The 22,880-nt window shown below is 37.9% G+C and overlaps 1 protein-coding gene across 2 annotated transcripts in view; it reads left to right on the forward strand.

The window, feature by feature from the left end:
- Positions 1 to 3,789: 3,789 nt before the first annotated feature.
- FANCL (FA complementation group L) overlaps positions 3,790 to 22,880 on the forward strand; it is a gene marked incomplete at its 5' end in the record, with an annotated part of 67,053 nt that continues 47,962 nt past the window's right edge. For both annotated transcript variants that reach the window (XM_080938306.1, XM_080938307.1), the window contains 5 exons: positions 3,790 to 3,885; positions 11,010 to 11,068; positions 16,695 to 16,755; positions 17,798 to 17,854; positions 21,968 to 22,068. In XM_080938306.1, the coding sequence (XP_080794432.1) occupies positions 3,790 to 3,885; positions 11,010 to 11,068; positions 16,695 to 16,755; positions 17,798 to 17,854; positions 21,968 to 22,068 (374 nt within the window). The remainder of the gene's footprint in view (positions 3,886 to 11,009; positions 11,069 to 16,694; positions 16,756 to 17,797; positions 17,855 to 21,967; positions 22,069 to 22,880) is intronic.

Genomic DNA, 22,880 nt, shown 5'->3' on the forward strand with positions numbered 1-22,880 from the left:
ATGTCTTTTTTATGTCATTTGGGTTATTTTGATTAGTAAACAATAATTTTTCATAACTATCCATAGTATATACTTAAATATGTATTTATATGTTACCATGATGTTCTCTCCTGCTTTTTAAATTATGTTTTTTGTGTCCTCAGTACCAATTTGATTTGTCTTCATGAAATGGTAACATCTTTTCTGCTGAACTGGGAGGGGTTTTGCAATGCCTATTACTCCTGGTGCTACTTACAGGGCTGAAAATCAGCTGAGGTTACAGTTGGGCCATTTGACCATTGTTTGGACTCAGACCTGCTTTGCCCTGAGCTGGTCATCTTGTGGCCAGGCATTCTTGTTTCTCAGTCTGTTCCCAACCTTGTCATTTTGCAAGAGCTTCTGAATATCAGTTGACATTGACACTGCCTGCTGCTACCTTTCCATTTCCCTAAAATACGGTGATATTTTCAATTTGAGTCTTTCCCACACCGGAAGCTTGAGTCCTTCCTGCCCCTGACCTTGAGTCCTTAACACCCCTGACCTTGAGCCCTTTATACCCTTGACTCACTGGGCATCCCTGCCTTTCTGTAAGGTCAAATGTGTAGCATTTGCCACAAATGCCTCACCCCGCTTGTGGCCAACATCAGTGAACAATCTCAGTCCCTTCTAGCAAAGGGCCCAGTATCACTTGGCCCTGGTGCCTAACAGAGAATTGTCTGCATCCCTGGGCTAAATGATGCTTTGCCTCTCTTCTAACTCAGATGCTCTGTGCACCTTTGTCCAAATCATTCCATTTTCATCTTATGAATTTTAGGTCTGAACTGTACAAAATTCTCACCCCATAAATTAGGATCAATCTCAGACAAGTCTGCTATTGGCTTTAGGAGCCCTGTAGCAAAAGCTTCATTGGATGTCATCATAATATAAATCTGTATTAGAACTTATCCTTAGTAACTTGGGAAAATATGATTCCTGCTTCCCAAGTATAGGGGCAGGTAAAATAAAAACCCTTCTAAGAAAAAAAAAAAAAAAAAAAGAAAAAAGAAAGAAAGAAAGAAAGAAAGAAAGAAAGAAATTGTCTTGAGTTCCCTTGAATTGGTTTGCTGCATGAACCCCTTCATCATTTACATGGCAGCCAATACCATTTCCAATACTCTACTGGGATGCCCTGTGTGAATGTCTGATGAGCCATTAGAGCACTCTCAGACATTTCAGCTACTTTCAGAAGTTGTTCAAGAGAGTTTGGTTTATCTCACTGGGAATCTTGCCAGTTCAGATTAGCTATTTACAAGTGCCAGGTCTATGGGACTGCCACCTACACATGTCTGTGATTTGATGGCCTTTATTGAGCTCCCTGAGAAAAAAAGATTTCAATGGTGGAGGATTATTTTTGTGAATCTGAGGAAAAAAGTCACCTAGCGCTGGAGTATACAGGTCTCCTAATATCCTTTTAAGTTTAATGGCTCTTAAGTACTCTAAAAATAATCACTTATGTTGAAGAGCACTCAAATGTTCCCATTACTCCATGGAGGAGAAGACAGATCCTAGGTCAATGTATACGGTACTATAAATAAATAAAACTATTGTACAACTCTTGAATGAAAATAAAGTAAACTTTGATGTTTCCAGTACACAGCAAAACAACAAATAAAACCATACTCTATCTAACCCAAAGATTAGTAGCTGCTAGACCAAGAACCACAGTAGCATCTTTTTTATTTTTTCAATAAGTTAAACAGTCAAAACCAGCCTTTAACTTGTTTTCTTTTGCATTTCACTTCTATTTAGCATGAGCTGAAACAAAAAAAAAAAATCTATTTCAGACACTTTAGGAAGATGTGAGAAATTAATGCTGGGTTAAAATTATACATAATGAAAATCCAGGAAAAAAAAAGAGTATATAAAAGACAAATTAACAAAAGCATAAAAATTCATTTAACACAATTTACATGACATAAAAAAGTAACAAGTTGAAATTCAAAGCAATATAGAAACCTATTTCTTTCCCCCCCCTTTTTTTTATGAGACTGTATGACTATACTAAGGAGGTATAATCTAATGATCTCAAACTGGGGCAATTTTAGCAATTCATATGTAGCTTTCTTCTCTATGTCTCTGCTTCTTCAGAGTCAGGGAGAGTTCTTTATTCCAGGCACAGAGAAGGCAATCTGAGGTAATTCATGAGCTGCTTCAGGGGGCCAGAGGCAATTAGATTGATCTACGTTTTGTTGTTTACTGGTATGTCCTGAATTCATTGGTGGTGAACTTTGTTTCCTAATTGTAGGGTTAAAAAGTCCTAGCTCACTTCCAGGTTTTAAAAACTTACCAATCCCCTCAGCTTGAAAATCCACCAATCACTGAGCTAGCCTATAGCTAAGACTTGAAATCCCACCATTCCCCACCCTGAAAACTCTACCCCAAAGAATCCTTATGTAAAGTCTGTTTCTTTTTTGCTGCTTCCTTCCCAAGCAGATGCAGCCACCCTCCTGTATTTTTTTTCTAATAAACTTCTTGTGTGAGGTTTGTTGTGTTTTGTGACTTTGTAATATACTTTGGCTCCAGACTGCCAGGATACCTTTCCCTTTGAAGTTGCAACACTTGCATTGCAGAAACTTTTCTCCTCAGTGCTGTAACACTTGTATAAAGTTGATCTTTTTAGTGCTGACACTACTGCAATCCTAGTCACATTTTGAGATAGTCTTATACCAGTGGTTCTCAACCTATTGATTGTGACCTCACTGGCAAACTTCTATCTCTAAAAACACTTACATTATGATTCATAACAGTAGCAAGTTATAGTTATAAAGTACCAACAAAGTAATTTTACTGTTGGAGGTTACCACAACATGAGTTCACAACATCAGCCTCAGTACAGGGTGGTAGCATTAGGAAGGTTGAGAACCACTGTCTTAGTGCAACCTAATGTAACAAGTACAGCATTCTTGTGTTCTCTAAGCATCCATAATATTGTGACACAATCTGTCAAGCTATTAAACTTTCCAATCTACAAGGGCAATAAGAATAGGAAGACTATCTTATTCATCTTTGCACAATCTTTGACATATTATAGCGATCTTAAAAATAGTAGAATCAAAAGTGACTTATTGTAATACCAAATTACTATATGGTAACTATTGACAAGTTTCTTAAATCTATACTTAGTAAAATGGGAATAACCATCTCCAAGTTAGCAGAATGTATAGAAAAGTTTGTCAGAGAAAACTCTCAGAAAAATCTGTCAATCTCTTCCATGTTTTTATTGTATTTTTGAGTACCACCTTAGGAATAAATTAAATCTTTCAATTTACATGGGCTTCTTTCAAATATATCTAATTAAACAGTTTAACACTGAATCAGCACACAATACATATGATGTTATTTACATATGCATTTGGTTGAATGCATATGAAGGGTATACTGGGAGTATACAGGAGACCTCCAGAGCAAACACAAGAACAGGAGAGGTGATGGGCCAGATTCAGGGTAAAGACAGTATGCAATGTAAAAGCTCTGTCAGGGGAGGAAATTCAGCTTTGGAGTTGCAGCAGTCTTCAGTAAAATCAACAAGAGGATTTTATTGGTTTTACTTTTTGACAGTCAAGGTCAGAATAATCCTGATCAGTCAGACCTGTGAACTTGAGAGTAATCTTCCTTTTCCTGCCACTAAGACGACCAGTTGGCCCTAGTAGAATGGTACAGGTCAGGGCAGCGGTACCCACCACTGCTGGGAGTTCTAGATTTCCCGCCAACGCGGGTTTCCGCCCAGTCCCTCCTCAGACTGCGCATGTGCGGCGGCCATTCCTGCGCGCCATGGCGGACACAGAAGCAAACCTGTTGCGCCATTTCCCGCTGCTGCTTCCTCAGAACCGGGAGAAAACTGTGTATGAAGGATTCATTTCGGCTCAGGTACCCTGCGGGGTCATTCTCTCGAGCTAGAGCCAGTCTCTCTTAGCGAAGCCTGACCGTGGCGTCTCTGGCTGGCCGGGCGAGTGTGGCGGAGGACGGAGAGGCAGCGCCGATGCTCTGCGCATGCGCGGTCGCTGGGTGGCGGTGCGGAGCGACACGGGGAGGGCGGGGTGACTCGCCAGTGCTTGGCTGGTGGTGAAGTTCTGTAGGTCTTAACCAGAGTTCATCACGCAGAATGCAAAATGGCGACCTGTTACTACACTCGTAATTTTGAAATTTACAGAGCACCCAGGACCCACTATTAAGCCGAACCTAAGCAAACAAACAATCAGAGAAGCCAAAACCCATCATTTTAAAGCTGAAATCAAATCCTGGGGCATTTAGAGAGGCTAAGTAACTACCTTTACAGTGATGGCATCAGTTGCCTTCAAACCTCAGGCTGTTAAAAACAACAACAATAACAAAAACAAAACAAAACAAAACAAAAAAACCAAAAAAACTCATCCCAGCTCCACCCCTATGATAATACAACCAATTACCTTAATTTAAGATTTCAACTATGGATTTTTCCTTTGAATAGTAAACTTAGCTGTGTGTAACTTGCCCTTTAGGGACTGTAGTCATTAATTTCCAGGTGTGTTGAAACGACAATCTTTAGAAAACTGAGCAGTTACCAAATTTTCTTCATAGTAAAACTTGTCTCTAAGAGTTACTGAGAGTTAAGAAATTGCTGTGTGATGAACATACACACAGGAAGCATGGGTTTCCTTAAGGATTTTCAAAGCATGTGAACCTTCATAGATTGGCTAAAATGTATTATAGAAGGAAACAAGTTAGCTACCTCTACATGCTTAACTTAAAATATCTAGTTAAAATGTTTCCACTTTTACAGAGACTTTCAGAAAAGTTCAAGTGTGTGTGTGTGTGTGTGTGTGTGCACACGTGCACGCGCGTGCACATGTGCATATCTGTTCTGGGGACTGAACCTGCAACCATTCACATAGCAGGCAAGTGTTGGACAGGACAGGCAGAAGCAAGGGTTTCCATCACTTGTCTGTATTTCCAACAGCCCTTTAGAAAACAATTACAGCCATCAGATTAGACTGGAGGCAAAATAGCCTTTCATGAAGGTAATTTCTAATTTTTTATTCCTCAAGCATCTCCTTTAAGTCTTAAGCATTGTCTAAAAGCTATCCAGCACAACTGGTTTTATCCTGAGTGTGATTGTGGTTGGTCCTATGCACAGATTTTCCTGACTCTTTGAGGTTAAATCATAGACACATTTCTTGCTGCTTTATCTCAAATAATTTAGCACTCATTCCATAAAACAAGGGCCCACTCAAACCTAACATCAAAACAGTTACTAAAACTGCTATCTGATGTAAATTTTCATGGAGTATTTAATTATCTTAACTCTTTATTTTGGAGTAGTTCTTAGTCAGTGTTTTTATTAACTTGAAATTTTAATTTTTAGAGTTCAGATTATTAGGTTTGATATTTTTCTCACCATTAAATTCTGGCAATGTATTTGGGCAGGGGTACTGTGCTGTGTTCCCTTCAAGGCACATAAAGTCAGTGTTGATATTAATAATGCTCCTGCCAGTGTTGATATTAATAATTCCAGTTACTAGGTTAGTGTGGCTTCTGTCAGATTTTATTTCGAAATTAACAAGTACTTTCGGTGAAGTTCTTTGGGCCATTACACATTTACTTACATACCGCAGCATTTATTTATTTATTTATTTATTTATTTATTTATTTATTTATTTGTTCCTTTTTTCCCATTAATTTATTGATTTATTCACATCACATCCGGATCACTCTCCTATCCCCCTTCCCTTCTCCTCTGAGGAGGGAGAGCCTCCCTGCATCCCAATCCCAACCTTCCCACCATGCACCTGAAGCCATTGCAGGACTAGACACATCCTCTCCCACTGAGGTCAGACAATGCAGCCCAGTTAGGGGAACAGGATCTACAGACTGGCAGCAGAGTCAGGGACAGTCCTCATTCCTTTGTTGGGGGACTCGAATGAAGACCAAGCTGCACTTTTGTTACATATGTGTGCATGGGGGCCTAGGTCCAGCCTATGCATGCTCTTTGGTTGGTGGTCCAGTCTCTGGGAGTCTCCCTAGGGTCCAGGTTAGTTGAATCTGTTGGTCTTCTTGTGGAGACCCGAGTCCCTGTCCCCTCCAAGCCCCTCAATTTTTCCTCCAGCTCTTTCACAAGACTCTGAACTTCCATCTGATGTTTGGCCGTAGGTCTCTGCATTGGTTTTGTAAATTGCAGCTTTTCCATACTAGACTCTTGGCTTAAATAGATAAATAATAGTGATTGGTGTCAAATCTCTCCAGCCTTTTCCAACACTATCTTGACTCTATCTGTGAATTGGCCTTTTGTTATAAGGAATAGCTTTCCCATCTTCTTTTGATATGTGATTGTAAGTGTTGCTTCCTTTATTTCGTTTGCACTGTCCCAAATCAGCCAGTCACAGCACACTTTCTGTTCCTATGCCTCTAAGGTGTCACATTTGGTGTTGAATTTCCCTCATCTTGCTGTTTTAAAAGAATCCTGTTGATGCTTTTGTATGGTGTCTCATCACTGGTTTCCGGAGCTTCTATGATTTCTACTTGTGGTTCATTCAGGTGTTAAATAAAAACATTTCTGAATTTTCTGCTTTTAGTCTTTGTTAGAACTTATAGTTTTGTTGTATCACAATTAGCACTGTTTATTAAATATCAGCATGTGGAACTTGTGGATATGTTTTGGTGCCTTGACAATTAGTTTTTATGTGAATGAATAATTTGTGAATAGAGAAAAAGTGTGTTCTATATTATTAGGCCATTTTGTCTTGAGGGAGCTTTGGTAGATTGTGTCAAAGACTTAATTTCATCTAGGTTTCTGAATATATTGGCTTACAAGGTTATTTATATTTCCCATTTTCTGTTTGTTCTTTCCTTCTTTCTTTCCTTTCCTCCCTCCCTCTCACCCTCCCTCCCTCCTTCCTTCTTCTTTCCTTCTTCCTTTTGTTCTTTCATTCTGTTTCATGGTGTGTGTGTGTGTGTGTGTGTGTGTGTGTGTGTGTGTGTGTGTGCAGAGGTCTACAGTGGATGTTTGCCTCAGTAGCTTTTCATATTACTTATTAGGGTAGGGTCTCTTGCAGAACATGGACTTGCCAATTCTATGTAGTCTTGTCAGCTGAGATGCTTTGTCTCTGCATGCCCAGAATTGAGCTTTTATTTAGGGTCTGAAATCCCACTTTCAGTGCTTGGGTTTTCAGGGCAAGTGCTTCATCTACTGAGATACTGCCCAGCCCCTGTTGGCCTTGTAGTTAATGACCTTTGAATTTGGAATGCTTTCTGTACTGGTTACCTCTTGCTGCCTCACTTTTCCAAGTTGACACAAAGTAATTACCTGTTCCCCAAATCAGCAATTTGGAAGCATCTTGGTTAGTCCTGACCAGGGTCTCTCAGGAGCTTCCAGTAAGAACTCTTGCGTGGACTCTGGCTGTCTAAAAGTTAAATAGTGGTAGAGATTTTGCTTTTTAAGATTCCCCACACAGATACTGTCCAGAGGCCTCAATTCCTGGTCTCATAATGTACATGACTACCTTCACAAGATGGCAGCTAGTTTTCCTTGGATTCTATAGTACACACTGTTTTTGTATACATGTTTCTTGACTTATCTCCCCATTATGGGCCACATTTTTCTTCTTCTTTGAACATGAAATGCATATTATTAGGATGCCCACTGTTAATGTTTTTTGTTGTAAGTGGTAGTTAAATTACTTGAAGAGAGAGTCCAGCTGTTTTAAGGTTTCCTTTTATTTTTGTTAACCTGAGCAGAGTTTAATTTAGCCATACCAGTGAAACAATACTTTTCTGGTGCTGTATTTAATGGTTTTTGTATTACAAAGGAGTTCTACTTTGACTGGTTGGACTACATCAGGATTGAGTGAGCTGAGCAATTTCTTTGTAGACTAAACCTGGGAGTTAGTTCTGTGGTAGAACGTGTTGTGCTGTGAATGCAGCCGTGGGTTCATCCATCAGCTTCTTCCTTCCAAAACAAGACTGCTTTGCATAATGTATGTCTCCCAGCTTTCAGTGTTTTCCTTAAAACCCCATTTATTTTTGTTATTTAAGATATGTCATTATCTTTTGTGTGTGTGTGTGTGTGCACATGAGTGTGTGTGGGTACAAGCTACCACAGTGTGTAATCTGGAGGTCAGAGGGTAAGAGGAAGATGGGTCACTCCTACCATTAGACAGGGACTGAACTCACTCAGGCTTGAAGGCAAGCTCCTTTACCCACTGAATCATCTCTCTGGCGGCTCTCCTTATTTTTAAATTCTGATTTTCCCATGTCCATGTTTATCTTAGTGTGAGAATTTCCAGAAAATTGAAGTTTGGCTATGATTATAAATATTCTTTTCTACTGCCTCTTCTGTCAGGGTCTCTATTGCATGTGTATTGGGATTTCTCTGGCACTTCCCATTCCAACCATATTTGTTTTCAAGGTCATTTGGCATTTTTCTTGCTATCTCTCTACAGTTATAAAATTTTGCTTAACTCCATTCTTTCTTGGTTGGCTTAAAGTTACTCTCTCATCTTAATGTCATTTTGATTTGCTTAGTTTTCTTTCTGAATTTAGTCAATATGGTCATAGCTTCTTTCAGTTTCTGGTCTTGGTTTTTAGACATCTCAGTCTTGAAATGTTCATTTCCTGATATTGTAGTCCATATATAATTTGTGTGTGTTTCTGGGTTCTGTTCTCCTGGGCTCCATCTTTACCCTCTGCTTCCCATGCTGACTTTTGTCCCAGCTCCTTTGCACTTGGCCAAAGATCTTTGGGTGTATGAATGTTTTGCTGTTTGTAATAGTTCGGGAAATTTCTGATTCAAGAATTCCCTGTTCAGTTGCTAAGGGAAAATGCAGTTTATTTAATGATTTATTTGGGGGAGGGGTTGAGGGAGTGATTATACATGGTAGTTTCTAATTTCTGTCATAAAAGCTTAAGTTTCCCACAGTTACTATTTTCTTTCTAATGTGCAGTTTCCAAAGGGTGTTTCTGCCCAATCTTTTTCTGCTCTGAAATGTTTTCAGACATCTCCTTAACCCTTTCCTTTTGCTTTTTTAGAAATAGTCTCACTGTGAGGTCCAGGAAAGCCTCCAACTCAGCGTTGTTCTGTATGATTTTTTTGAGTGCTAGGAGTGACAGCCATGGGCACTAGCAGACTCTCTCTGACTTCTGGTTCGTATTAGCTCTCTTTCTTACTGCCACTGCTTGGTTCTCCTACAGGTCTTTGTTAGTCTTTCTTCTCCTATTCTTTCTTCTGTGATTTTTTTTTTAAATAATAGTTTTAACTCTCATTGCTCTTGGAACCCAGAATGAGCTCTACTCAAAAATAATTTTCATTCCTGCTACAATTAATTACAGATTTATTGTGTTCTCTGACTTTTGGTTGCAAGCATAGTATTTGTCTTTTTTTTTTTTCTTATATTATTAATCACTCTAGTGTTTAGGGGAGGATATGTCAGGATATTCAGGTTTAGACACTCTTACTACTTTTGTTATCTGGAAGCTGAAAAAAATCTGCTTTTTAAGAAAGACTAATACTGTTCAAATGCTTTAACTATAGACATGCTAAGTTTGTATATTTTCTTGAATTAATCAAGTATTGGCCCATTTATGATATTTGGCCTTTTATAGTGATTGGATCTCCCCCAAATGGAACTTTGATTTATCCTTTCAGGTAAAGTAGAATTGCCTGTCTTTTCCACACACACGGTGATTTTCTACCATTCTTGCACCTATGTGTGGGTGTCTATGAAGTCAGGCTAAAGTCACTACATAATACTTTTAGTGCTTTAATGAAATAGTGAATTATTGTTACTCGACCTTTTGAAAAGGTCAGTAGTACATTTTGTTTCATTTTTTTAAAGGACATTTAAATGTAATGAAAGTCAGAACTGTGATATTACCATGAAAGCAAAGGTTATGGGGTGCATTTAATTGTGTTCCTCTGGTTTGGAATCTGCTTTGAGGGAGCCTGCTAAAATTCTACACAGTAATTGTTTTTCAAGAATTTTATTACTCTTTTCATTTTATATTGTTGGAGTAAAAGATTACATTTCTGTTTGACTTTTCCTGCTTATTTTTGCTCAGATTTCACACATATTGCTGTATTTAAGCTACAGAGTTTAGACTGTTTACATATTCACTTTTGAAAGAAAGTACAGCTGAGTGTGTTTCCAGAGAACACTCTTTCCTTTCCGTAGTCTTGAGTAAAATTTGTATAACCACCAAATAATTTAGATTTAAAAATGAATATATTACTTATTTTATTTATTGAAGGTTCACTATATGAAATTGTTCCAGAGTGCATGTGGGAATGTGTGTGTGTGTGTGTGTGTGTGTGTGTGTGTGTATGTGTACGAATGCACATGTGCACATGCAGGTGGTATGCACATGTGTATGTGTGGGTGTGCATGTTCATGAATGTGTAGGCTGCAGAGAACACTGGCTGTCCTGCTCTTTCATTCTTTGCTGTTTTGAGAAATGGTCTCTGGATCTTGGAGCTAGGCTGGAGGCTCTCCATCTGCCGTCACTGTACTTAGCACCAGGGTTGCAGGCTTTGGAATGGCTGCTGGGGTTGTTCTTCACAGTTGTGGAGCAAATGTGTTTGCCTACTGAGACATCTCTCCAGGCCTTAAAATTACTTCTGTTTTATCTAAAAACCTAGAGTACATAATAGTATATTTTCATTTTATTAAAATTTAGAAAGTTGCAAGTTTGAAAGTTGAATATCCTTTTTGGTGAATTTATAGTTTAAGAAATAAATTTCTTTATGTTTGCTAACACTTTTGTAGGCTTTTTTGACTTTTTCTTTAAAAACCATACATCTGTCTTAATGTTGTGTAATTTCCCAGTAGTTGTAAAGTTTAGAACATAGAATTTTGAATAACTATTTTTCCTCAAATGCAATATGTATATATATCTTGTATTTTTCAAGTATTAAAAGTTTAGCTAAATTTGATATCCTTTATAAATATAGGAAAATATGTTTGTGTGACTTTAACTTATCAGCATTAAGTGAAAGAAGGAATTTTAACTTTTCTTTTTCACAGGGAAGCGATTTCCACCTAAGAATAGTGCTGCCTAAAGACCTGCAGCTGAAGAAGGCAAGGTGAGGTCCTGTTGGCTTATATGCATGTATTAGTGGCACAGGTGGCTGCAGAAGCCATGGTTCTGCTGGCTGCACTCTTGCCTAAAGTGTTTATCAGCATAGTGACAATATCCCCAACACATTCTGGTTCTTCCAAACCACTTTGTCTCTGTGAATCACCACCCTGTGACGTTTCAGTTAACACATCATTCCTCTGTTTTTATTGAAAGCAGTACCAACAGTTGTGTACACTTCCCTATCAAGTTCTGAGTAGGGATTTAGGAGGTAATAGAAATGGTTAGAAGACTTGCCCCTACTTCACTCCCCAGCTTCCCATTGGTATTTGCTGCACATGCACACTTTAGTAATTTGTGAAGAACCATTCAAGTGCTCTGGTCCAAGTGTTCAGAGTAAAATTGATGTGGGCAAGGAACAGCTCATCAGAAGCTAGAGTTGGAGATGTCAGTGTTCCCACAAGCCTCAGTTCTCTCTTCAGTGTCCTAGAGTAAAGAGAAGGAAAGCAGAACAGTTTAGGAGTAGTACTGGATTTTATGATGGATCACAGGGAGGGGTGGTATTGGGTTGGTAGGGAGTGAATGACTAAAAGGGAAATTGAAAACTGGAAATTGGTATGTAGAAAAGAGTTAGGTGGACACTGAAGCAAGAGTCATGGAATTTTGAACATAATATGTATTAAATGGCTCAGTTCTTTGAAGAGATATAGCAAGGCTAAACTAGGCTATGCCACAGTAAAGGTATAATTAGTAAGAGACCAGTTGGTAACAAGGGATGGAAGCTGTACCAAAGGCCTCTCCTCCCATTGATACCAGACAATGCTATCCTCTGCTGCATATGCACCTGGGGTCATGGGTCTCTTCATAGGAACTCATTGGTTGGTGTTTTAGTCCTGGGAGCTGTGGTAGGTTTGGTTAGTTTGATCTTTTTGTTCTTCCCAAGGGGTTGTAGACCCTTTCAGCTCCTTCAGTCCTTTCTCTAGCTCCTTCATTGGGGTCCCCATGTTCAGTGTGATGGTTAGCTGCAAGCATCCTCAACTTTATCTGTACAACTCTTGCAGAGCCTCTGACGAGACATCCATATTAGATTCCTTCCAGTAAGCACTACTTGGCATCAGCAATAGTGCATGGGTTTAGTGACTGCATATGGGATGGATCCCCAGGTGAGGCAGTCTCTGGATGATCTTTTCTCCAATCTCTTCTCCTCTATTTGTCACTTTATTTCCTTCTCTGAGTGTTTTGTTCTCCCTTCTAAGAAGGACTGAGGCATCAACATTCTTTTTGAGCTTCATAATTTCTTTGGATGGTTTCTTGGGGATTCTGAGCTTTTTGTACTAGTATCTGCTTAAATATGATTAAGTACCATGAGTGCTCTTTTGTGACTGGGTTACATCACTCAGGATGATAGCTTCACGTTCCATCCATTTGCCTAGGAATTTCATGAACTAGTTGTTTTTAATAGCTGAGTAGTACTTCATTGTGTATATGTACCACAATTTCTGAATCCATTCCTCTGTTGAGGGACATCTGGGTTTTTTTTCCAGATTCTGGCTATTATAAATAAGACTATCATGAACATGGATGAGCATGTGTCCTTGTTAGATGTTGAAACTACTTTTGGTTATATGCCCAGGAGTGGTATAGCTGGGTTCTCAGGTAGTACTATGTCCAATTTTCTGAGGAATTTCCAGAATGATTTCCAGAATGGTTGTACCAGCTTACAACCCCACCAAAAATGGAGGAGTATTCCTCTTTCTCCACATCTTCACCAGCATCTGCTGTCACCTGAGATTTTGATCTTAGCTTTTCTGAATAGTGTGAGGTGGGTTGTTTTGATTTGCATTTCTCTGTTGACTAGCGATTTTGAGTATTTCTTTAGGTGCATCTCAGCTATTTGATGTTCTTCAGTTGAGAATTCTTTGTTTAACTTTGTACCCCAGTTTTAATAGGATTATTTGATTCTCTAGAATTTAACTTTTTGAGTTCTTTGTATATATTGGATACTAGCCCTCTATCAGTGTAGGATTGGTAAAGATCTTTTCCCAATCTGTTGGTTGCTGTTTTGTCCTTTTGACAGTGTCCTTTGCCTTATAGAAGCTTTGTAATTTCTTGAGGTCACATTTGTCAATTCTTGATCTCAGAGCATAAGCCATTGGTGTTCTGTTCAGGAAATTTCCCCCTGTGCCTATGTGTTCTAAGCTCTTCCCCACTTTGTCTTCTTTTAGTTTCAGTGTACCTGATTTTATGTTGAGGTCTTTGATCCACGTGGACTTGAGCTTTGTACAAGGAGATGAGAAAGGATTGATTTGCATTCTTCTGCATGATCAAGCCTACTTGATCATGGTGAATGATTGTTTTGCTGTATTTTTGGATTCCGTTAGCAAAAGTTTTGTTGAGTATGTTTGCAGCACAGTTCGTGAGGAAAATTGGTCTGAAGTTCTCTTTCTTTGCAGGGTCTTTGTGTGGTTTAGATATGAGTATAATTATGGCTTCGAAGAATGATTTGGATAGTGTTCCTCTGTTTCTATTTTATGGAATAGTTTGGAGAGTATTGCTATTAGGTCTTAAATGAAGGTCTGAAAGAATTCTTCACTAAATCCATCTGGTCCTGGGCCCTTTTCTTTGTTTGTTTTGGTTAGGAGGCTTTTGATAACTGCTTCTATTTCTTTAAGAGTTATGGGTTTGTTTAGATGGTTTATCTGATCCTGATTTAACTTGGTACCTGATATCTGTCTAGAAAATTGTCCATTTCCTCTAGATTTTCTAATTTTGTTGAGTACAGGCTTTTGTAGTAGGATCTTATGAGTTCTTCAATTTCTGTTGTTATGTCTCCCTTTCATTTATGATTTTTGGATATTCTTTCTGTGCCCTCTTGTTAGTCTAGCTAAGTGTTTATAAATATTGTTGAGTTTCTCAAAAAGAACAACAAGAAAAACAACAAATCCCCCCCCCCCCAAAAAAAAAAAAACCAGTTCTTGTTTGTTGATTCTTTGTAAAGTTCCTTTTGTTTTTATTTGGCTGATTTCAGCTCTGAGTTTGATTATTTTCTGTATCCCATAAGTTTGGGTATATTGTACCTTCATTTTCATTAAGTTCTAAAAAGTCTTTGATTTCTTTCCTTATTTTTTCTTTGATTAAGCTATTGTTGAGTAGAGCATTATTTAGTTTCCATAAGTATTCAGGCTTTTTGTGGGTTGTTTTGTTATTGAAGACCAGCCTTAGATTCTGATGATCTGATAGGATGCATGGGATTATTTTAATGTTCTTGTTTCTGTTGAGGCCTGTTTTGTGACTGACTATATGGTTAGTTTTGGAGAAGGTGCCATGAGGTAACAAGAAGAAGGTATATTATTTAGTTTTAGGATGATATATTCTATAGATGTATGTTAAATCCATTTTATTCATAACTTCTGTTAGTTTTACTTTGTCTTTCTTCAGTTTTTGCTTCTATGATCTGTACATTGATGAGATTGGGGTGTTGAAGTCTCCCACTATTATTGTGTGTGGTGCAATATATGCTTTGAGCTTTAGTAGAGTTTCTTTTATGAATGTGGGTTCCCTTGTTTTTGGAACATAGATGTTCAGCATTGAGACTTCATCTTGATAGATTTTACCTTTGATGAATATAGTGTTCTTCCTTGTCTTTTTTTTTTTTTCTTTGATGACTTTTGGTTGAAAATCTCTTTTATTTGCTTTTATGATGGCTACTCCAGCTTGTTTCTTGGGACTATTTGCTTGGAAAGTTTTTTTCCCAACCTTTTACTCTGAGATAGTGCCTGTCTTTGTTGCTGAGATGAGTTTCCTGTATGCTGCAAAATGCCAGGTTCTGTTCATGTTTCCAGTCTGATAGTCTGTGTCTTTTTATTGGGGAATTGAGTCCATTGATTTTAAGAGATAATTACAGAATAATGATTGTTATTTCCTGTTTTTTTTTTTTTTTTTTTTTTTTTTTTTTTTGTTTTGTTGCAAGGGGATCTCTTTTATTTTATTTTATTTTTGCTTTTCCTAGGATGTTGTTTCTCTCCTTGTGTTGGAGTTTTCCATCTATTATCCTTTGTAGGGCTAGATTTGTGGACAGATATTGTGTAAAACGGTCTTGTCCTGGAATATCTTGGTTTCTCCATCGATAGTAACTGAGAGTTTTGCTCGATACAGTAACCTGACCTAGAATTTGTGTTCTCTTAGGGTCTGTATGACGTTTTGTCTAGTATCTTCTAGCTTTCATAGTTTCTGTTGAGAAGTTTGGTGTAATTATGATTGGTCTGCCTTTATATGTTGTTTGTCCTTTTTCTTTTTCTGCTTTTAGGAAACTGTTTCGAACATTTGGTATTTTGACTGTTATATGTCAGGAAGAATTTCTTTTCTGGTCCAGTCTATTTGGAGTTCTGTATGCTTTTTGTATGTTCATTGTTACCTCTTTCTTTAGGTTGGGGAAGTTTTCTTCTATAATTTTGTTGATGATATTTACTGAACCTTTTAGTTGGGAATCCTCGCTCTCTTCTATACCTATTATCCTTAGGTTTAGTCTCCTCATTGTCTCCTGGATTTCCTGGATGTTTTGGATTAGGAGCTTCTTAATTTTTACATTTTCTCTTATTGTTGTGCCAATGCTTTCTATGTTATATTCTGCCCCTGAGATTCTTCCATCTCTTGCATTCTGTTGTTGATGGTTTTGTACATGACTTCTGACCTCTCTCCTAGGTTTTCTATCTCCAGGATTGTCTCTCTCTGTGTTTTCTTTATTGTTTCCATTTCCATTTTTAGATCCTGGATAGTTTTGTCCAATTCCTTCTTCTATTTCCTTGTGCTTCCCTGTGTTTCTCTAAGAGCTTGTTCTTGTTTTTCTGTGTTATCCTGTATTTCTTTAAGGGAGTTATTCTTGCTCTTTCCGAGGCTCTCTTTTATCAACATGAGGCATGATTTTAAGTCCAAATCCTGTTTTTCTGCTGTGTTGGGATATACACTACTTGCTGCGGTGAGAGAGCTGGGTTCTGTTGTAGCCAGGTTGATTTGGTTTCTGTTGCTTAGATTCTTGCACTTGCCTCTTGCCATCTTCTTATCTTTGATGTTAGTTGACCTGGTTGTCTCTAAATGGAGCTTGTCTCTCCTGTGCCCCTGTGGACTTGGGGTCTGGAGGGAGATTGTTTCTGCGTGTTCAGCTCTTTATGGTCAGGCTGTGAGTTCTGATGGAGATGTGCTGGCTCTAGCTCTTAGTGCAGCTAGAGGCCTGAAGGGTACAGATGCAAGTGGTACTGTGACACCTGAGCCCTGAGAGTTTCAGAGGTGTCTTCTCAGATAGTCAGTGGAGAGAGAGTTTGAGGTCACTGGTGGGCTCAGGAGGGAGAACACTCCAGGGTCTCCTCTGGGTGCTCAGTTCTTTGTGGGCAGGCACAAGTCCTGATGGCTGTGTGCTGGCTGTGCCTGTGGCTCTGGGCACAGATCGAAGTAAAATTCATAATCGCATTTTGAAGGTAAGACTTTCAGCAGTATGAGTGGTTAATATTTTTATTTACTTATCAGGATTATGCTTATATGATTCTTTTGATTGTATGTACATGTTGGTTAGCATTCAAAGATATTTTTTCTTTGTAATAGCAAACAATGAATTAACTATTTTCCTGTTAAAATTTTAGATTACTTTGTAGCTGGCAGCTGAAAAATATACTTAATGAATACCATCAAGTAGTCCAACAGGTAAGTCTGTAAAAGATCTTCAAATGAGGATAGAGATTTTAAAATTTACTCCTTAAGGCCCTGGTTTGTAAACAAGGGGTTTGTTAGTTTCTGAGTTTTATAAGTTTCAAGAGCTTTAAAGACTGCATATCACATAAGGTGTTTTCTGGAGTCCTCAGCAGATTTCAAGGCAACCTTGAAGTTTGAAATTGATTTACCCCTTGAGAGTAGGTTTTCACAGGTCACCGGCCCGTCTGCAGCATGTCCCTGTGCAGTGTCTCCTGCATGACTCCTGTCCTCAACTGAGGAGTGGTGATAGGAATGTAAGACCTCGGTTGTGTTCGGAGTCATGGGATTCGTGGTTTTAGATTTTGATCAGGAAAGGACAAAGGAAGTGGCTTAGGCCCATGTGACCTTTTATAAGGAGAGGAACGGAGGGTGACTAAGGAGCTAGGTAGGCAACATTAGCTTAGTTATTCTTAGTACTTATTTACTGCACTCTGTCTGAAAAGTTATTAAAGATTATAGACACATTGTAAAAGTAATTATTACTGAAATATATGAAAAAAAATACAGACTGTGTGTTGCAGAAAGCTCCATGTTGGTAGAAGTGCACTTTACTGGATAATCTTTTTTGTGTTTTCCTGATTCTGTTTTGATTGTGTGTTAAAGATAAGTTATGTGTGGTAACTGATAAGGATGCTCACTGTCCTTAGCGCATTACTGAGGCACACATGAGCAGGCATGAAGTGCACTCAGCAGGCCATGGGGAGCAAAGCTGAAAGCAGTGTCTCTGGGATCGCTACTCTCAGCTCTAGCCTGGAGTTCCTGACCTTTAAGACTCACCCTCTCCTCAAGTTGCCTGTGGTCCTGGTATTTATCACAAAAGAAAGCAAAGACAGAAGTTTTAGTTACTCTTTCACACTGAAGACAGCAAGAATAGACATGATGACTAATGTTTCACTAATTAACAACTTTCAGATTTAGATGTCCACATTCGTTTCAGTTTCGATGAGTGGAACATCCATTTCATGAGTTATTATCTGAAAATGTTTTAATTTAGAGAATGAAGCACTCACCTGATCTATTGAGCTTCATGATGGAGTTGAAGATGCTCTTGGTAAGAATTTTTTCTAATACTTATTATATTTAACAAATCTTTATTGTTAGATAACAAATCTTTATTGTTTCTGAATCTTTTTAATGGTATTTATCTCTGTGTTGATGTTTTCATGTGTACACATGTATGAGAGCACACAAGTCTGTGTGTACGTGGACATAATTAATTGTCAGTTTTCTCAGTTGTGTCACACCTTATCGTTGACATGCTGTGTCTCACCCGTATGAAGATTGTTGATTCAGATAATTTGGCCAACAATTGAATCCTACAGATCTTCCTGCCTTTATCTCCCCAGACCTGGGTTATGGGATATGCTTTCAAGTATGGCCTTTTATATGGGTGACGGAGATTGAAGTCAGATTTCTTGCTTGCAAGAAATGAGCATATTTAATTAACTAGCATTTAATAAAAGCAACTCTTCGTACAGATACAGAGTCCTGAAGAGCTTTTGCAGCATAAAGCGATATAATTGCAGTGAATACCCTGATTCTATGACCTAACCTCAGCCTTTGACAATTATCTTCCTTCCCTAACATTTTGGGAGGATATTGTAGTAGTTGAACTACAGAAACTCCTGGAGATTGTATCAACTCCTTTATAAATATATCAGTTTATATATCTTCAGTCAAGTGCTTTTTGCCTGTTTCAACTATTTAAGATTGGGACTGGCAAGGTGGTGGTTAGGTACTGGCATGAGGCATGCGGCCTGGTGACTATCTTCAGCTCCAGCACTCCTGCAGTGGTGAGGGGAGGAGCCACCCCATGAAGTTGTTCTTTGAAGCTCACATGTGTGCTGTAGCACATGTGCTTCCAACACATACCATGAACACATGTGTACACCACGATGGGAATGATAAAGGCAGTCATAGTGACTTTGAATATATAATTAAAGTGTCTGTGAACTTAGAGATATCCCTAGAGATGCTTTACTCTCATTGGACTGAGGAGTCCTATCTTGAACTTAGATGACTTGGATGCTGATGTGAGCTTTAATCGCTGCTGTCTCTCTTTTTCCTCTTGATCTTCCTTTTTTTAATCTCCCTTACTTGTTAGACATAACAATTCATGTGCCCTGTGAGCTTTCTCTCATTGCAAAGTGAGTATGTTAGCCATTCATAAAATCTTTCAACACCCTCTCCTAAGGGTTGAGCATTCATCACCTCCAAACAAAAATGTTTCACATCCCAAACATTTTGAACACACAAATGGCAGATGTCATAGAGTGAAACTTTGTGTCATACGGAGAATTGCTAATGATAGTTTAAAATTTCATTCAAGTTATATGCATAAGGAATAAAATATGAATATTACACTTCAGCTTTGGTCCCGCCTGAAAGACATCTTACTATGCACATGTAACTAATCTGAAAGCTGAAAAAATCCTAAGCATTTCCAAAGCAATTTAGGTAAAGGATAATGAGGTTTTTTGTAATCTGTCAGTCAGAACTCAGCATCTCTCTTTTGTTATGAGAGCTGGGTGCTTTGTGCTTCTTACTGTATTACTGTAGGGGTTGTAAAGTGTCTGCTTATTTCTCAGGTAGTGAAGGTTGGTCAATAGATTTAGATGCATGTGTAACAATTTCCTGTCAGCTTGCCGCCCAGGTGTTTTGTCACCACTGCTGCTCCTTCTGTGTCCATGGGCATTTTTAAAGGATTTTATTTTCATTCATTATATTTTAGATTTTGTGGTATAGGGACAAAACCTCACAGCTCATGTAATGTGCTGTCAGAGGACAGTATCACAAATGGCAAGGAAAAGAAAACAAAAGTATTATTTAGATTTGTTAACCAACAATCCCTGAATAAAGAACCCTCACCATTATTTAGTTACTGTGAGGCATAGCTTACGGTAGAACAACACGGTAAGTGCTTTTTATTTCTTTAAAAAACAATTTTTATTATAATGAGTTAGTGCTAGCCACTACCACAGGGAACTAATATGGTTTTAAGAATCATTATTAACTTATGAGTTTTATAGGTTTGATCAGCTTTAAGCCATTACAGTCATTTTCTTTCTGATGTTGAAAGTGTCCTATTATTGGTCAGTTTAAAATGCTTCATGTTGCCTCCTGTGGTCTTTTAATGTAACCTAATCTTCCTGCTTGGTGATGCCAGTTGCTCTAGACATACTTATTCATTCTATTCTAGAACTGTAATCAGCCACTCTAGTAAATACGTAGGACTTATTTGTAGTAATAATAATCATCATAATCATGGGAAGTGATGTCGGATACTGTGTACAAACTGCGGTACTCCTTGCTGTTTCTGCTTTTCAATCTTAGCAGCAGAGCTACAGAAAATGATCATGAGTTTATGAATGACAGTATCTCCACTCTCATTATTGATTTTCCTTTGCATTCATGCTTCTGTCTCTTTAAAATGCTGATTTCTGACTACATTTGCCTACTTATTTACCAATTATTTATTTTGGTTATTGTGTTGACTACGTTTTTGTCTCAGTGATAAGACACCTGAGAAAACCTAAGTGAGAGAAGCCTTGGTTTGCATTTACATTCAGAGTTTCAGCTCACAGTTACATGGCCCCATAGGATCTGGTCCCTGCTTAGTGTGGTAGAAGATTATGTTTTGGAGGAGAAAAATGGCTTATGTTGTTTGTGGTGGATTGGACGCAGAGAAGCTGACACAAGGACACTAATTAGAGAGGCCCTCCAAGTTCACCTTGTGACCTACTTTTTTGTAAAAAAATTTTTTTTTAACCAGGCCTTGCTTCCCAGTGGCCCATAGAGCTCTGAACTCATTAGGGAAATGACCCATTCCAGAGCTCATAGTATTTTCACTGGGGACCAAGCCTTAAGCACATGAGCTTTTGAGGGAGGCTTCAGATCCAAACCATAATAGTTGTGTTAAACTTGTGAAACTTCTCTTATCTTTATTTCTGTCAAAATCACACCAGTATTGCTGCTGACAAGTGAACACATTTTGATATTTTGATACTTCTTATATTTTAGTTCCTCTTGAGTCCTTTTATAATGTAAGGTGCTATACTGGAAACTTAGTTGCTACATCTTTCTTTTGAATCTGTTCTTTTATTCTCATAGCAACTCTTTGAGGTACATCATTGATAAATTCTTGGAATCAGAAGTAGTTAGGATCAGCTTCTAAGTTTACATTTTGATTTATAAATTTATAAACCCTAATAAAGATTATCAAACTTACTAACTACATCTAAGAACACAGTATAGGAACTTTAAAAGAGTAAGGTAAAGAAACAGTTGTCTTGTATCCCCTTGATATTGGAGAAAAATATGGAAATATTGTCCTGGTTATTGTTTAATATACAAATATAAGAACATGGGAACCAGAACAAGACGGTATTCCACTAAACTCTTACTATTAGAAGTAACTGTTAAATTGTAAGTTTGGCTCTGTTGTTCAATTAATTTTCAAGAAACATTAATTAATTTAAGCTATAGTAACACACTCTTACCTAACCTTCGTTTACAGTACTGTATTGTATATTTGGGCTGTGTTTCTCAATATAAATGAGATCCTGTAGCCTACCTTTTTCATGAGCTGTAGACAAAGTTGTTGATTTCAGTACTCTTTAGAATCATGCTCCTAGAGTTGTGTAGATGGTTGGTTTGTTTCTGAGGCTGTATTCTCACTGACAGTGACAGCCCTGAGAGTGGGGCTCACATGAAGTCACTACTTCTGGAACGTGTTCAGGAAGCTTTCTAACTCTCTGTGTTACTTCTTAGTGATGACCAGGGCATGTGGAATTTTAATTATTGAGAATGTTGACTGTGAAAATCTTTCTAAGGTGTATTATTTCCATCCGTTCTAAAACCAAATTAACAAGTCTAAGTTGTCTTAAGTAGAAAATGTTAAAGGTAGTATTTAAGCTTTGCAAGACCTGTCTAAAACGTGTATAACTCTTTCTGGGACCTGTTGTTCAGTTTCCCTAGATTATTCTGTGGAGATTCTGGCTATGTGTCTGGTGTCACCCAACATCTTTGAACAATACAGCAATACATCACTATAAAAAATACTGAGCATTTCTGACTGGTGATGAGAGTATTATGAACTTTTTTTGTAATTAGTTAATAATGCTCTTCTTAATTCCATAGCCAATTAAAATATTTTTTTCAACAGGAAGTTGCTTTAAAGAATAAACAAGAGTTGTGTGTACAACCACCTTCTTGCAGTTCCTGCAAAGACCTTCTTACTGAGATAAGAGCCGTTGGTTGGGATAAGTACGTCTGTTTAAAATTGTATCTTAGAAATGCCTTTGTTTCACACAGTGTAGCTTAATGTATTTCTAGTCGCTGCAGTTTAGTTTTATAGCTGCTTTTAGTTGATATAGATGATACGACACTTTCTTTTAATGTTGAGTATTTGATCCTGGTTGTTGCTTGTTCTCAGTTACAGACAGAAACATTGTGAAATATTAGCCTGGGAAGCTATATGTGATTTTAAAGTATGGAATTTTATGCACACAAGAAGAATGATCTTTTTTTTAAAAGAAGATTTATCTTGATAGGACTTTTTATTAGGCACAAAATGGTATTGTGATGGTACATGTTTCATTTTTAACAGGAATGCTCAGGGTTGGGTTTGTGCTCAGTGGGTAGTGTTTCCTGTGTAAGCATGAAAATTCTGGAAGTGCTGAGTGGGTTTGTTAGTCCTCATGGAGGAAGTTGAGCAACTAGATCAGCCTAATGGCTGACCTTTGACTACAAAGGGGCACTTCTCCTTCAATACGTCAGGTTAACCACTATTGAAGAAAAAAATACAGCATAAATATATGGATTCCACATGCATGTGTGTACACACATGTACACGTGTCCATGCCATATATATATATATATGTATGCCTATTTATATCTGTGCTAAAGTGTAATACTAATGAATATGAATCAGAATGGGAAATTTCAGTGCTTTTAGTATGTTTGTAGTTGTGTATATAGCTATATTTGTCTGTTATTCAGTTTCGATTTCTTAAACTTGAATATACACATGTATTTTAAATGCATATGTACTTTTCAGCAGTAAGATTTCAGAAATA

Source organism: Micromys minutus, assembly GCF_963924665.1.
Source record: "Micromys minutus genome assembly, chromosome: 1".
Classification (NCBI taxonomy): Eukaryota; Metazoa; Chordata; class Mammalia; order Rodentia; family Muridae; genus Micromys; species Micromys minutus.